Source organism: Nannobrachium achirus (genome assembly GCF_963921795.1).
Source record: "Nannobrachium achirus genome assembly, chromosome: 1".
Taxonomy (NCBI): Eukaryota; Metazoa; Chordata; class Actinopteri; order Myctophiformes; family Myctophidae; genus Nannobrachium; species Nannobrachium achirus.
The window spans coordinates 57,754,395-57,770,952 of NC_137810.1; the positions used below are offsets into that span (position 1 = coordinate 57,754,395).

A 16,558-nucleotide genomic window follows, 5' to 3' on the forward strand; every position below is an offset into this window, starting at 1 on the left:
CTTACAAAAAAAGAAAATAGCAATACTTAAGCACAATTATCAATACAGTGCTAAACAAAAGTGTCCTTAATAGTCAATACTAGTCAGTGCTACTACAAGTATCTCACCACCATGTCAAACACAAGCAAAATACTCAATACTGTACTAACACAACCTAATAGTGCAGAGCCAAACAAAAAAGTGTCCATTGGTCAGTGCAAGAACACTAAAAAGAAAAAGAGTTGAGTACCTGTTGGCATCCCTTATGGAGATCCAATTGTCCATTCATCTTTCATCATATTATGATGTTTTTAGCCATGTTGTTCAGATGCGTCCCCTCCCAGTTAGCTAGAGTCTCAGAGAATAAAAGAGCAGAGAAGCCAAGTCTGAAGGTATTGTACACTGTACAATAGCATTAGAAGTAGACACATTTAAGCCAATGGGACTGCAAGAACAATAAATATAGCCGTGTAATATGCCTTGTTGTACAGTAATGTTGGTTCAGCAAGTTCTAGCTGTTTCAAAATGAACACTTCATAGTGACCACTTCTAAGCAGCTCAGAAACATCATTGTGTCAGAAAATATGCTGATGACGACTCAACTGCAGTCTCCAGGTTATTTATGTTCTATAAAACAATTACAGCAGATGGTTACAACTATAATAGTTGCCATGCCAGCTTTTATACCACTAGAGTGTTCAATTCTGCTACTTCTAATGACCAGCTCTTATAGTAACTACGTATGGCACTGAATATCTGCAGTCTCACTCAGCCTCAGTCTCACCTGCTGGCGCTCAAAAAATATGGCAGACACGAAATATATAAGAGATCATCTCTTGTATATTTATTGTCTGCCATATTTTATGGCCACACCTGGACTGTACTTAAAGTGTAAAGGCCTTAAGTGGTCAATACTACTTTGACCAAAAATGTATCTCAACCGGTAAAGGTTTCACTAATACTTTGTCTCACATATACAGTTGTTGATCTACCATAGATGACTTGGCTGTATATTTGAGTGACACACTGACCTAATGTTTTCAAGAAAACATTGAGTCATAGCTCACCATTTACTCAGATGTTCTGTCCATCACAGGAAGCGTGAGCGATGAGACAGCCTCCCAGTCAATCTATCATGATCAATATGGCACGTTTACTTTGCATGAGATTATGATTAGCTGATTAATTTCACTTTCATGTATGGAATGTTCATTAATGTGCATCGTCCCATCTACAGAAAGAAAGAAAGAAAGAAAGAAAGAGAGAGAGCAACCTTTGTAGCATATCACAAGCCAACTCTAAGTTACCTCACTGCTATTGGTTAACCACTTACTTAAGTTTACCAAAGGTTTTTCAAAAATATCTGATCTCTTTTTGTTTGTTTTTGAAAGGTTTTGCAAGACCAAATGCCATGTTGAAAGTGATTTATACTAGACAGAGATGTGAAAGACATGGCTATCCACAAATGTCAGAGTGGCCTGCATTAAGGGCTATTCCCCCGTCTTTCCCCCGTCTTTCTCAATGTCCTGCAGGGTCCCATCAGATGTGATACAGTCCGGTTATCACAGCCGGGCCCACACTAAAACAGTGTGATTACACTTACACAGATGCTGTCTTTACCCCCACCCCCTCTCCACACACACACACACACACACACACACACACACACACACACACACACACACACACACACACACACACACACACACACACACACACACAGAGAGAGAGAGAGACAGACACAGAGACAGACAGAAACAGACAGAGAATGACAGGCATTCTTCTCTTCATTATTACTTCCTTTGGACAGAGAAGAGGGCCCAATTCTGATGTGTAATGTCACCAATTTTTGACAGTTTTCCACAGGCGCGATCTCATCAGCCCATCATTCACACAGTTTTAGGTTTTTAACAGAACTCATGCTTCCAAGTGTGAATAGTACTATGACAGTATCTCCTGTTTTATACATCATTACATAATGTTCAGTGAATACAATGTTGATGGACAGTTACAAATGGAGTATGTCCCTCTGCTGGCTCCCCTATATCTTTTCTACTTACCTCACACTGCTCTGATTACTTTCCTGTAGCACTTCTGTTTTACACAGAGTTTCCAGCTCCAGGTCATAATGACATTGCAATGGCACAATGTCTTTGTCACAGGTATGCACTCCTTAAGCCTAACTTACAGTATATTGTATGAGACAAGCCATGCCGCATGGCTCATCATTCTGGCCATTTAAGCCTTACTTACAAGCATCTGGCATGCAACAATGTGAGTATAAATGAAAATAAACGAATTAACTAATAGATTACACCACTGCACAATGTTGTGTTATCAATGCTTTGTCAGAGACAGACAACATCAGGTTTATTTGTCACTTCATAGGTGTAAAGAACAAGGCCCAATTCATCAAGCTCTTTATGGCCAAATTATACCCATATTTTGATCTTACCGGCATTTAGGAAAATTCCCAAGTCAGAGGTCAGATTCAGCAATGTTTTTTGTCAGGGATTTTGAAGGTAAGACAGAAATATAAGCCAGATTTTGTCACTTTATTTACACTATATTGGGCCAATTGTGTGTATGTGTGTGTGCTCCATTCCATGAGAAGAGAGAGAATAGGTGAATGCTGGTAGAGATGGACGGCTTCGTCGTGATCACTTGACAATAGAGATAATGTGTAGGCTGTCAATTCTTACTGAGTTACTGTAGTTACTGAGCATTCTTTGGACATTTTTAGTTAATTGAAGGCAAAAATAAGTATGAATTATTACAGTGACACTGTGCCCACCCATTTCATGACAGGCCTAGCCACCAATTAATTCCTGGCTACGCACACGCACACGCACACACACGCACGACGCACGTGTGCGCGCGCGCACACACACACACACTCATAAATAAATAAAAAGATCCATGAATTCAATTCTCCATGTGGTGAGTAATCGATAGATGTACTATCCCTTTAAAGCTTTATGGTCACATTCATTTTAAAATGAATGATAAAGTAGGCTATATCTTTCTAGGTAGGCTTTCTACTGGGTCTACCGAGTGAAGACCCACCCACCCACGCTGCGGTTGCAGCCATTAGCATTCATTTGATTCATTTCCGTCAGCATTTCTAGACCGGATATTAGGAAGATGGCAGATTTGAAATGACTGAAAAATAGGCTTGATTTGCAGTCTGTAGAAACCAATGGGGTAACTGTGTCCATTCATTTTACAGTCTATGGTAGAACACAGTTTTTGATTGACTGCGAGTTTGGCCTCTCTTCCTGCTCCAGCAGAAACCATAGAAGAGCCTATACCTTTTTGAAATGAAGTGCCATGTTTTTATTTTCTAGAATCTAGATAGTCGGTGTGCCATGTCAACATTCATTTTAATGACACCCCATCAGGACCTTGCTATAACGATCATTAGACAATAACTCAGCATAATCTCCCCGACTCCCTCCCCAGTCGAAGTTCTGAATTTTAATGAATGTAGAATTGTGTGCAGGATGTAATTTGCTGCAAATTGGGTGACTTAATGTAATTGACCGCATTTAAAAGAATATTTGATTTTAAAGTATAAATCCTCTCTCTCCTATTTCTGCCAGTGTGCCAGTGATCACCCTCCCCTGTGCCAATTTTGGCACCAGTGCTGTGCTCTAACTTCTGCCTGTAACGCACGTATACAGCGTCAGCTGTCGGAAATACAAATATGAATAGCATCTGCCCTCGTGAACGTTTCAAAGTAACGTATATGATAAGCATTATGCACTGGCGTATGCCCTGGCCACACGAATAGCCACGGATCATAGATTGTAGTATGGCCTTAAAAAAAGTCTAGAACACACCACTGTTTGGCACCCGTGGCTAAGGTTGCCTACCCCTGGCCTACAGCCTACATCAGGTGAAACATGGCTGTTCCTCGAACCTTGAACCTTGAACATTACAGAATGTGATGCCCAATTTACTGCATATGAGCAATGTTCCCCCTAATGTAAGCCACACGCACAGCCCTGGAATGTGGCACGCAGAGAAAATCTAAGTAGTGCACGCACACCCCTTGACACCAACAGAAAGATTTGTGTATTGTATTTCTAAATTGCCACCTGGTTTGATTCAGCTGCCTGCCTGCACCTTGATCTGGACCTACCCCCTGCTTTCCATAGAAAGACCACTGGTCTTCTACATCATTACGCACGCACGGACGCATGAACACACACACACACACACACACACACACACACACACACACACACACACACACACACACACACACACACACACACACACACACACACACACACACACACGACACACTGTTGTGCACTGCTCCTAGTGTAGCTCTAGTGCGCTGCAAGATGAAAGAATCACAAGATCACAACATGCTTTCCACCACTTGAGCTACTGCAGAAATGACAAAATTCATTATTATCAGGTCGCACTTGCTGTTTTGTTTAGCATATTAAGAGTAATAAATTACACCAAAATAAACTGGATTTCTATTCATTCTAGTTTGACATTGACAACTAATGTGGTTACTAAGAGACAGTCCACTTCTCTAAAAGGCTAGTCTAGTTGCTCAAGTTGCAGTCAGAAGGTTGGAGTGTTTGCTCAGACCGGTGAAAATTTTGAGGGAACATTGCCTATGAGTCATCTCCTTAACCTTGCTTATTCCCTCTGTCTAGTAGCAAGCAGTGTAAGAGCTGACATCTTCATTGGAAATGACTAAAGCCCTGATGGGTCATTCCTAGTATTCAGTGCCATTGACAATGTTTATTAAATAAGAAAATTAAATGTAAAAGTTCGCGGGAAATGAATGGAATCCTTTGAGAACACGTTGCTTTTTGGTACCAGAACAGCGAAACTAGCGGCCAATCATAGGAACTTTTATTTCTGTGTTTGCTTCAATTTAAATCCGGACAACTGGCTCCCTGGGACGGACAGGGGGCAAAACATACTGGTAGTCTTCTTGACCATATGCCTTTCTGCCTGGCGGAGACAACAAAGAACTTCCACCTGCTTATCTATCTATAAATGCGAGAAGTCTCTGCGTGTGTGTCTGTCTGCGTGTCTGTAATCCGCGTATCTCGAGAACCGTCCCACCGGCTTCAGATTCGGCACGCGCGTTCCCCGCCGCGGCACGGAGTCCAGTGCCGGGCCTCGACCCGACACGCGGTTTTCCCTAACCGGCGCGAAACGTTCGGAATCTCCTTATGCGGGCTGATTGTTGACATCAGGCTGTTCCGGAGGAAATCGGCGCAAGCGCTGACTCATTGTGACATCACTTCATAAAAGGCTCTGACATCACGTACGCCACATGAGTCAGCAAAAGATCTCTGTGAGTGTGTATGTATGTATGTAATCCGCATATCTCGAGAACCGTTCGTCCCACCGGCACGCGCGTTCTCCATATATGGGCATAAAATGAATGCCCCCATATATGAGCATAAAATGGATGCAGACAGACAGATACAGATATCTCCATATATGGACATAAATGGACACAGGCAAACAGATGGTCAAAGATCTCCATATATGGGCATAAAATGGACACAGACAGACAGATACAGATATCTCCATATATGGGCATAAATGGACACAGGCAATCAGATGGTCAAAACGGGTCCTATGACAACAGGTATAATGGGGTTTGCATTAAAGGGGGAACCGGCACTGTGTCTGCAACACAGTCGGAGGCACAGACAGATACTCCATATATGGGCATAAATGGACACAGGCAAACAGATGGTCAAAACGGGTCCTATGACAACAGGTGGGGTTTGCATTAAAGGGGGAACCAGCACTGTGTCTGCAACACAGTCGGAGGCACAGACAGATACAGAGATCTCCATAATGGGCATAAAGGGACACAGACAAACAGATGGAGGAGGAGACAAACATAAGACAAGCAACAAAGAGTGTGACTGGGAGGACATCGATGATGCAGATTTAAATTACTTTACAGCTTTTGCTGAAGAGAACAAGGATCAGTAGTGGAGATCTGGGTTGGCTGAGGTGCAGACGGAGGAGACAAACATAAGACAGGCTAAATCAACAGCACAAGACTGAAAAAAAAGGGTTATCGGCGCAAGCGCTGACTCATTGTGACATCACTTCATAAAAGACATCACGTACAACAAAAAATCTCTGTGAATGTGTATGTATGTAATCCACATATCTCGAGAACCGTTCTTCCCACCGGCACGCGCATTCTCCAGATATGGGCATAAAATGAATGCCCGTATGCGGAGCTGATGTCTGACATCAGAGTTTTCCGCAACCGGTACTGTGTGTGCAGAGATCTCCATATATGGGCATAAAATGGACGCAAATAGACAGATATCTCCATATATGGGCATATATGGGCATAAAATGGACCCAGAACTATATATCTGCAGTGATCTCCATGTATGGACATAAAATGGACGCCGACAGACAGACAGATACAGATATCTCCATATATGGGCATAAATGGACACAGGCAAACAGATGGTCAAAAACAGGTATATAATGGGGTTTGCATTAAAGGGCGGGGCATTCATTCCCTATTTACATCGTTCCCGAGTTGGCCAGGTTGCCGACTAGACGCTTCAAAAACACGTTTTGTCATTGTATGGTCTAATCAGGCTTGTATGAACACCCTGAACAGTTTTACATTTTCTTCATTCAGTTTTTAGATGTTTGATGTAAATGTTATCAGGCCCTCCATGTCCAGGGCCCTCCCCATACACAACCATTGTAACTCCATTTTAACCTTGATAGATTCATTAAAATTCATTTTCTGGTGACTTATAATCCCCTCCTAATATGTGAGCAGACCGTGTTTTTTCAATAACCTTTTTCATTTATTTTTTATATTTTTTATTGTATTTTAATTATTAACAATACATGAAAAACGTTATCGAAGAAACACGGCATTATGAGTCACCAGAAAAAAAAATGGAGTTTGAAGAAGTTACAATGGTTGTGTATGGGGAGAGACCCTGGACCTGGAGGACCTGGTAACATTTACATCATATATATAAATATTGAATTAAGCAAATTAAAAACTGTTCAGGATGTTCATACACGCCTGATTAGACCATACAATGACAAAACCTTTTTTTTTTTTTTTTTTTTTTTAAGTGGAATATCCCTTTAACTGAGTTTGGTTTTGTTGCAATCAGTGGGAGGTTGACCCCCATGTTTGCATAAAATGCCTCAGTCAGAACAAATTTCTTGCAATTGTGTGTGGCTGTGTGCTTACCAAACACTTGGTTCTTACAGTTGAACCTGTAGTAAGCCTGCCTAGTCGTGAGACTGACAGGTGGCCGCTCTGTGGCACGGTGCTGCTGGGTCACTGCAGCGCACATGGCCTGTTGCTGTCCATGGCCGGTGGTGCTGATTCTGGAACCATTCTTCAGACAATGCCGATGCATGTCACGACTGCATGGCAACCCAACCTGGCTGTTTTCTATTTTCTGTCCTTCAGAACTAGCTTGTCTTGCGGCTTGCTTGGCTCAATGGCTAACAATGTGTGTTCATGATAGAATATCAGTTATTTCCGATCGAGTGTGTTCCGCCCCTCTGTGCTGACTGATGAGACTCCCTCACTCCCCGCACCTGGCATGTTAACCACGTATTTGTTTGGTTGATTGATTGATAGATAGATAGATAGATAGATGATTGAAGACTGTATTAGAAGTTTGCATAGGGAAAAGTACAGTTTCATGACAGTACAATCACTAAAAGGAGATCCTAGTAAGCTTTTCGGCACATGCACCCTTTATGTATCTCATATAGCCTAACATTATTCATGTCTGCTGCTATTTTCTCACTCAACAGTTCTTTCTTTCTTTCTTTCTTTCTTTCTTTCTTTCTTTCTTTCTATTTTAAGATGCTTTAGGCTACACTTGCAGCCACCGAAACAATTAATTCTCATTACTAACGTAACGCATCATTGGTCTTCAGAAGTATACAATAGGCTACATACATCTCTACACGGACTCTTCAACAGTTCTTAAAGTGACTGCCTGCCACACTGGCCAGTGCGCCCCGCTACAAGAACGCGCATTATCGGAGCAGACCGCAGCACAATGGAACAAGAGTGAAGAAATTATATTGAACCATACGGCTCTTCGAGAAGGAAAAAAACAAAAAAACAAAAAAACACATTGGACAGGCTTGCCAGAATCGCGACAGGAGAGCTTTGATTTATTCATGTAGAATCGAAATCCAGGGAGATTGAGAGGGACTATTATAATTTATGGCGAATTTGAACGATGATCTACCCTGAGGTAAGGAACTATTCACTATTCATTATCCATGGCCATTAGGAACATGTCTCAGTGTGATCTAGTTTGATGCAAGCCAAAAGGGTGAGGTGGTCAAAACTGAAACCACACTTGTTGCTACGGTATTTAGAACAACTTTATTGTAAGTCTGTTTTGTTTAACCAAAAGGGTGTCTTTCAAACTTGGAAATTATTTGATTTTCATGGTTGTAAAAGTGAATCTGTCACTATATTTTATTTTAGTTTTATAATCCTACTAGACATTTCTATAGAACAGTGCTTGCACCACATTAAAAATGTAATTAATTTATACTTACATGTAGCATTTAATGTATTTATTATCCCAATTCACTTTAGTGCCAAATTATGCCACTCTAATGTTACAATTTTACAATTACAATAAATACAAGTAGCCTACTATAGTCTACAACCAGACTAATTACAATAAAGGCATTTAGCTGATGCGCTTTATCCAGAGCGACTTACAGTAAGCAAGGTAAACACATACATGAAATGCAAAGAGACAGTGTAGAGCCTCAGTAACCTACCGGTAGGATCAGGTAGACTACTAAACCAAGAACCTACTGTATAGCTTCAGTCTAAACCAGTGGTTCTCAACCTGTGGTACATGTACTGTACCACTGGTGGTACTTGAGCCACCCTCTGGTGGTACACAGAGGACTCTCACAAAAAGGAAGAAAAAAGACAAAAAGTGGAGTGAAATAATTATATTATACCACAGGTAGTTCTGACCAAGCACTTGGTTGAAAAAGGCTCTCAATGTCTGTCTCAATGTCTGTCTCAGTGTCTGTCTCAGTGTCTGTGGTATTGTATCGCCAAAATAAAAGTCTGGGTTTCCGAGGCTAGTGGCATTGTGTGACAACTGCAGGAGTTAAAGGAGTAATTCACACACACAAAAAAATACTTATTTCTATCGGTTGTTTTTGTTTTTGTTACATCTTAAGCCAATAATTTGATGACGGGCGGGGGCGTCCTATTGACCGATGACCCGATCATCAAATTATTGGCTTGTGCATAGCGGAATAGGCATAGGGCTATGCACCTGTATTAGTGGTACATGGAGAGACAGATATTTTCTGAGGTGGTACTTGGTGTGAAATGGTTGAGAACCACTGGTCTAAACAATATCATAGGTTTTTGTGCGTTAAAACTATAGAAACTATAGGATGCCAGCAAGTAAACAAATGAACCTATTTTAAATTCTGTGTGAAATAAACTGTGACTCGCCCTTTCAATTTTCCATTTATGCTCCTGATCAGACTTCACACGTTGACCATGGCTAATGGGACCTCAGACACAATCTGCAGCTCAGAGGTCAGAGCTGCCAACGCCACCATCCAGAAGGAACTGCAGGTCACAACCACTGTTATCTCCATGACCATGGGGATCCTGGCCAACAGCCTGGCCTGCTTCATCCTGCTCAAGGCTTACCGCCGGCGCCGCCTCCATCTGAAGTCCAAAGCCACATTCTTTGTGTTTGCCAGTAGCCTAGTCATCACAAACCTCCTGGGTCACCTCATCACCGGATCTCTGGTAGTTTACGTCTACAGCTCTGACAAGGACTGGGAGACTTTTGACCCCCACAACAGATTATGTGATCTCTTTGGGGTCAGCTTGGTGTTCTTTGGCCTGAGCCCCTTGTTCTTAGGAAGCGCCATGGCTGTGGAGCGCTGCCTCGCAATCACCAGGCCCCTCTTCCATACTTCGTTGGATGCCCACCACACAAAGAAACTGCTGGCTCTCTCCTGGCTGCTGGCGGCTCTGGTGGCCATATTGCCTGTTGTCCTGAGGAAGCCCTACCAGGTACAGTGGTCGAGGAGCTGGTGTTTCTTCCGTATGGAGGGCATGAGGGACAGGCTGGATGTGCTCCTGCCTCTGCTCTTCTCCATGTTGGGTCTACTAGCCCTGCTGCTCTCCATTGTGAGCAACACTCTGACCAGCTGCACCTTGCTGCAGTCGAGGCTGCGCCGCAAGAGACACAGCACAGGAGGCACCTGCTATGACTTGGAGATGATTTGCCAGCTCCTGGCTATACTGCTGTTATCCTGTGTGTGCTGGGGACCCTTGTTGGTAAGAAATACCTACTGGTACTCAGGTAGAGCCTTGTCTCTGCTGTGTGGCTCAAGAAGTCCTCTGTCCTCACAGAGTTTCTGTAGGATTATATCGTCACTGTCGGGCAGAAACCTCGTATCTCCAAGTTTCAAATGTGTACATGTTATCGCAAAGTAAAGCCCTGCTTCACCATACAACGCCGTCGCACAAAAGTAGTGAAAACAGCAGATCTACAAGCACACAACGCCTCGCGGTGCGAGGCGTTGTGTGCTTGTAGATCGGCTGTTTTCACTAGTTTGAATCATTTTTAAAAGGATAAATGCAAAACGAACGGTTTTGGACATACAAGGTTTACACCCGACAACGACGATATAAGACTTCTATGACATGCCTTCTGCCTTTATAGTTTGAAGGTAAATCCTTTGATGTTGATGATGAAGTTAACTATACCTGTATGTATAAGAACTGATTAATGGAGGTCAACAGGCAAAGGACAACCAAAGACATAAGTAATCCATGATCCTTTAGTTTTAGTAAGTACAATATAATTTCATGCATCCATCATCTTTTCCGTAAAACACTATTTATTTCTAATACTTCTTGGTACAAAACTAATTGCACCGGACTTGTCAGGATGCTTATCTAATGATTTAATAAAAGAACATTTGAAATAGAGCATCTAAAGATAGTAAAAAAAAAATGAAACGTCACTGGAATAAACAACTTCTTCTCATGAGAGAGTGGGCCTATAGAGCTACAGAAAATTATATACAGTACGTGTTTCAACTTGTAACCTGCTCTGGTCATCATCAGATCCTGAAGAAGACCAGTCAGGTGAAGACCTGACAAAGACCAGAGCAGATTGCAAAGTAACTAAAACTCCATGCTGGCGACCAACACAATGAGCTGTATGACACACTTTAAACCCTGCAGCTCTTCTGCTAGCTTGAAGAGTTTCATGGTCGTGCTTTCCATTTGCATTTCCTGAAAAAGAGTCTGAAGAAGACAGACATTCTTCAGGCAGGCCTGAAAGCTTGCAATACATTGGATACTTGAACAGTGTTTTGGGTGAGCAGTTGCTGCTTTCTTCAACTCACTAAGACTTTATTCTGCTCCAGCGCGTCACTGTATGTTACCTGATAAGCAGTAATTGGTTTCAGTTTGTTCAGGGAACTGATTGGATAGTAGGCATTGTGGTTCCTGAGATGTGTTTGTTTACTGAACTTTATACATTTGATGCACTCAACAGCACCACACTACACGACACATACTGAGGGCCGCAATGCGTTCCTAGTGTGTTATCCTTTTGATTATGGCGTTTCAGGTGTATATTACATGCTTTATTTCATGATCAATAAAGTTATCAATCAATCAAAAGCGTTAAAGGCCCAGGTTTTAGAACTCTGCATTATATTTAAATGTATTTCTTTGATAACCGTATTCTAATAATATCACATTTCATATTTGCATTCATATCTACCATAGGCCTGTCACAATGATTACATAATCGTCTAATCGCAATTATTTGACATAATCGCAATTATTTGACATAATCGCAATTATTTTGTCATAATCGTCATAATCATTTTCATGTTGAAAAAATAATAATTTATTTTCAAAAATAGTGAAAATAGCAGATCTACAAGCTCACAATGTTCTGAGCTTGTAGATTGGCTATATCCACTATCAATGATATTTTTAAGTATTAAGTTGTCAAATATGTCAGTCATTTATTTGTATATTTAGGTTATGTGTAATATTTGCCATGTGCAACTACAAGCCAAACAGAAATGTAATTGTCAACGACAAAGAACACAATTAAATCGTTAATCGTAATTATTCGAGTGACAATTAATCGTCGTGTAAACTTTCATAATCTTGACAGCCCTGATCTACCACTTCTCTTTGTTATTCTGTCTGTGTCCTGTCTAGATCTGTACCTTCATATTGAGCGTACAAACCAAGGACAAGCCTGCACCTTTCAGTCTGCTACTGGTGGTGCGCATGGCTACCTGGAACCAGATCCTGGACCCCTGGGCCTACATCCTGCTGAGGAAGACGGTGCTGAGGAAAGCTCTCCTGTTGCTTCCACATCGCTGGAGGTGCCACATCACACCCCTCGGCTCAGTGGTGCAGGTCAGCAGTGTGCATGTCAGGTCAAACAACTGCCAGGGTGTGATACAACGGCTCGACTCTCAGATCAAATCAATCAGCACGGTGTAATCTGAAGGACCTTACTGGGGAAAGGTCGAGAGAAATGGACTCTCATTACAGTTTGTCATATGTCAATTGTCACTTTTACCTTGTTCTCAGAGAAGGAGAAAAAAATAAAAATAAATAAGGCAGTTGGGGCGGCATAGCTCAGGGGTAGAGAAACCGTTATTAGAGCACGAAGGGTTCCCGAAGGGTTCCCAGTTCGAATCCGGGCTCCCCCTGAGTTAATGTCGAAGGGTCCTTGAGCAAGACTCTGAACCCCACATTGCTCCCGGTGAGCTGTTTGGTGCCTTGCATGGTTTCCTCCGCCACCGGTGTATGAATGTGTGCGTGAATGGGTGAATGTAATGCACAATCTCTGTAAAGCGATTTGGATAAAAAGCGCTATATAAATGCACCATTTACCATTTAGTTGGTGTAATCAAAGTTATTTTTTTTAACCACTTAAGTCTTAAGCCCTATATTCTACTTCATCATATGACAGTGTTCTAATCTTCAAAAATAGCCAATCTACAACCTCAAAACACATTGCATCACGATGCATCGTGAGATTGTAGATATAATAGTTATTTTAGCTATTTTTTAAAGATTTGTGAACATATACCGGTATTTGAAATACTGTATGTTGCTACAGAAACATGAAATATGTTGCTACAGAAACAGGAGATAGGTTCCTGCTCTTTGGGCGTCATGGCTTGTCAAGGCTTGCTTATTACATGACCAAAATAGAGAGTCCAGTGCTTATTATCTAGTGACTCATATTGAGTGACGTCTAATGAAACTGGAAGACATGTCTGCACAATTTGAACTATTTTATAGCTGAATTTGTTGTCTCTTGTTCATGAATCAGAAGCTATGAACAAAATATGTATCTATTTACTGCTCATAGTGTTCAGAAAACATGGATAATTTCACTTGTTTCATAGTTTCTATTTGTGTTCTGCTGGAGGTATTCACTGTATGTTTGCTGTTTCTAAGACAATGTTAATATTGTAGCTCTGGCACCGTATCTTTCCTGAAGCTTGTGTCGTACTTCTGATGTTTTATATATTTTCAGCTGATAATGTATTGTTGTAAACAGCTAACTTAATCACATTGGCCTAGTTGCTTATTCTCTCAATTATCCTTTAAAATCCATAAACAGTCATTCTTGGGTCGAGAACAGCCAATGCCAGCTGGAGTCTGCGGGACATATAAGCTGTTCAGCTGTCTCGTTCAGCTGTTACGCTCACTAGTGCATTTTTTAAATATTGTTTTGATGCGTTTGTATCATGGTAAGGTCTTGAGACGATCATCATCATAATAAACTTGGTATTGACTCTTGACCAATCTTGCGCTGTAGAAACTTTAAAAGCAAAGGCTCGCACACAAAAAAGAAAATGTTGAATTCATCCATTTCTGCTGACTAATAAAGAAATAAAAACGTTAGTGTATGGGTGTTATAGTTTGTATAACCAGAGAATGATGACACTGTATATGAAGTAAGCCTAATCACTGCTCCTCTTGCAGTTGTTCTCAAAGTGGAGTTCAAGGACCCTCTGGGTTCCTTGAGGCGGTTCCAAATGGACCCTTACAGCCAGGTCTGTAACTCTGAGAGTGTGCAAATGGAACCAAGTTGACCCGTAATGGAACCAAATGGACCCGCAAGACCTGAGGGTCAGGAAACTGAAAATCAAATGTCTTCTAAATCTTAACAGTTTTGTGAAAAACCCATGTTGTTATATCAATGGTCAGAGTGGTGCTCAAACTTTTTGTCCCCCCCAAAATGACATGGACACTCTCACTCTCAGACTGAGTTATGGTTATGAGGTCCCTTGAAATTAATGTTTGAGAACGATCACTTAAAGGAGTAGTTCACCACTTTTCAACCTGTCTTCATATAATAGGTCCTCACTAATGTTCATGATAAAATATCACAATTTTTTTCTACTCAGTCCAAGTCTCCTAGGAGAGCTGTGGGAAGTTCAGAATCCATCGTCTTGTGACATCATCATTTTCCCCCAAAAAAATGTAATCAATATTTTTGAAAAAAATATTTAGATTTTTAATATCGCGAGAACAATGGCTTCCACTTTAAAATTGCAACTTTTCAGGAATAGAAAGCCTGCAGTTTCTATAAGCTGGATTGGTAATCGATGATGTCACAAGACTATGGGTTTCTGACCAGCCCACAGCCCTCCTCTGAGAAAAAAAAAAAAAAAAGAAAAGAAAAGAAAAGCTATTTTTGAATGAGGACCAATTATATGAACATAGGTTGAAAAGTGGTGGAGTGCCCCTTTAAGTGCACTAATTCAACTGGTGATGTATGATGATGACTTATCAATGCTGTCAGACAGTCACTGAGAAGTCGGACGTCTTCAATCAAAGAACTTCCGCAGAAAATCTCAAAGGAAAGTGGTTTAGTCACCGTTATATCAGGAGTCCAATTAGTATAAGTGGTTCTCAAATGTTTTACACAAATGGAACTAAATGGACGCTTTTGTACACTCTTTGAGTTACAGACCTGTTCAGGGATAACTCTTTGTGTGTTTCTGGTAGTAATATTATTGTCCACTCATTTTGTATGTAAAAAAAATAATTTTGACAAAAATGCCCACCACAAGGGGGGCACGGTGGCACAGTGGTTAGCGCTTCGCCTCACAGCTAGAAGGTCCTGGGTTCGATTCCCGCCGGGGGACGCTGTGGGCACTGGCGGCGTGTTCCTCCTGCGCGTCATCAGCGCCCACACCCTAGGTGGGGTTGGCGATAGGGCCTTTCTGTGTGGAGATTGCATGTTCTCCCTGTGTCTCCTAGGGTTGATACCCTCACAAAAACATGCACGTAATCCTGGTCTCAATAATGCCTCCCCCTGGCCAGCCGGGGCGCCTGATGGAGGGGAAAGAAACTGGTTGGAATAACGTGTTCCTTCCACGCGCTACGTCCAAACCAGGGAAATCTCCACTGTCAGGTGAAAAGAAGCAACTTGGACTCCTCATGCATAGAAGGAAGCATGAGGTCAGTCCGTTGCCTCCCCAGGTTGGCAGAGGGAGAGCAGAGCCCAGGATTACATAGGCAATTGGCACTGGGTGAAAAAATGGGTTACAAAATTGTGGGATAAAAATTATTTAAAAAAAAAATGCCCACCACAAGCCAGCATGGCGATGACCCCTGCAGATGTGTCATTTCAGAAAAGGGAGAGAGAGAGGGGGGGGAGGACCAAGGGGGCCCAGTAATTTTATATAGCATCAAAAGCAGTTGAACCACTTAAACTCCCACATAGATCGGCTTTTTTTTTTTAAATAGTGTGGCTCAGGAGGTAGAGTTTACGAAGGTGTTGGCAGAGAGAGAAGCCTGCACTTTGGGGTTGTTGAAATGGATCAGAGTGCCATCGTTCTTGATCAACGGGTGTTCACAAATGTGGCCTTCAAATGATTTTCAACTTTTATTCCATGTTGACGTAGTGAATGTGATGTCTCTGTGCTAATAAGGTAGGACATCATGAAAGAAGCACTATTTAATAGTTTTTGTTTTCAAACAATTTAAGAAGGCTATGGGGTGCCGGGCAGCTCAGCCACTTCAATCTACATTATTGTCACATCACAGGTTTAAAACAGTGGGTGGAATTCATTTCTGTGCGAGCTCCCTCGTTTTAGTTGTTTTCAAGAAGAGAAAGGAATTGAGGGAGGGGAGGCAGAGTGTTGATAGGTCCACATAGCAGCAGGTACGTACATGAGAATAGACAGTGCAAAAGAGAATCCGTGCATTGTACATGAGATAAGTGCAAACAGTATCAACCAGGCCTGGAATTTCGTCATTTTAGGGGCAAGGCCACTTATTGGCCTTTGATGTTGTCCATTGTTTGAGGGCACAAAGGCCAAATGCCAGGGCAGGAAGGCCATCAAATAAAACAAGATATTGGTCCATTGAAAGAATTAATTTAATTTAAGGGTTAAGGATGATTTTAAATGTAATATGTATTGTAGACTATCTGCTGTGAAATAAATAAATTGGCATTTACAATCTGATCCATGGTCAGCCCTGCGCCAA

At 41.7% G+C, this 16,558-nt stretch overlaps 1 protein-coding gene across 1 annotated transcript; it reads left to right on the forward strand.

The window, feature by feature from the left end:
• Positions 1-9,541: 9,541 nt before the first annotated feature.
• ptgfr (prostaglandin F receptor (FP)) lies at positions 9,542-12,541 on the forward strand (the record flags this gene model as incomplete). Its single annotated transcript, XM_080730403.1, has 2 exons — positions 9,542-10,336; positions 12,251-12,541. 2 exons carry the CDS (start codon positions 9,542-9,544, stop codon positions 12,539-12,541), a joined length of 1,086 nt encoding a protein of 361 aa, XP_080586529.1.
• Positions 12,542-16,558: the final 4,017 nt, after the last annotated feature.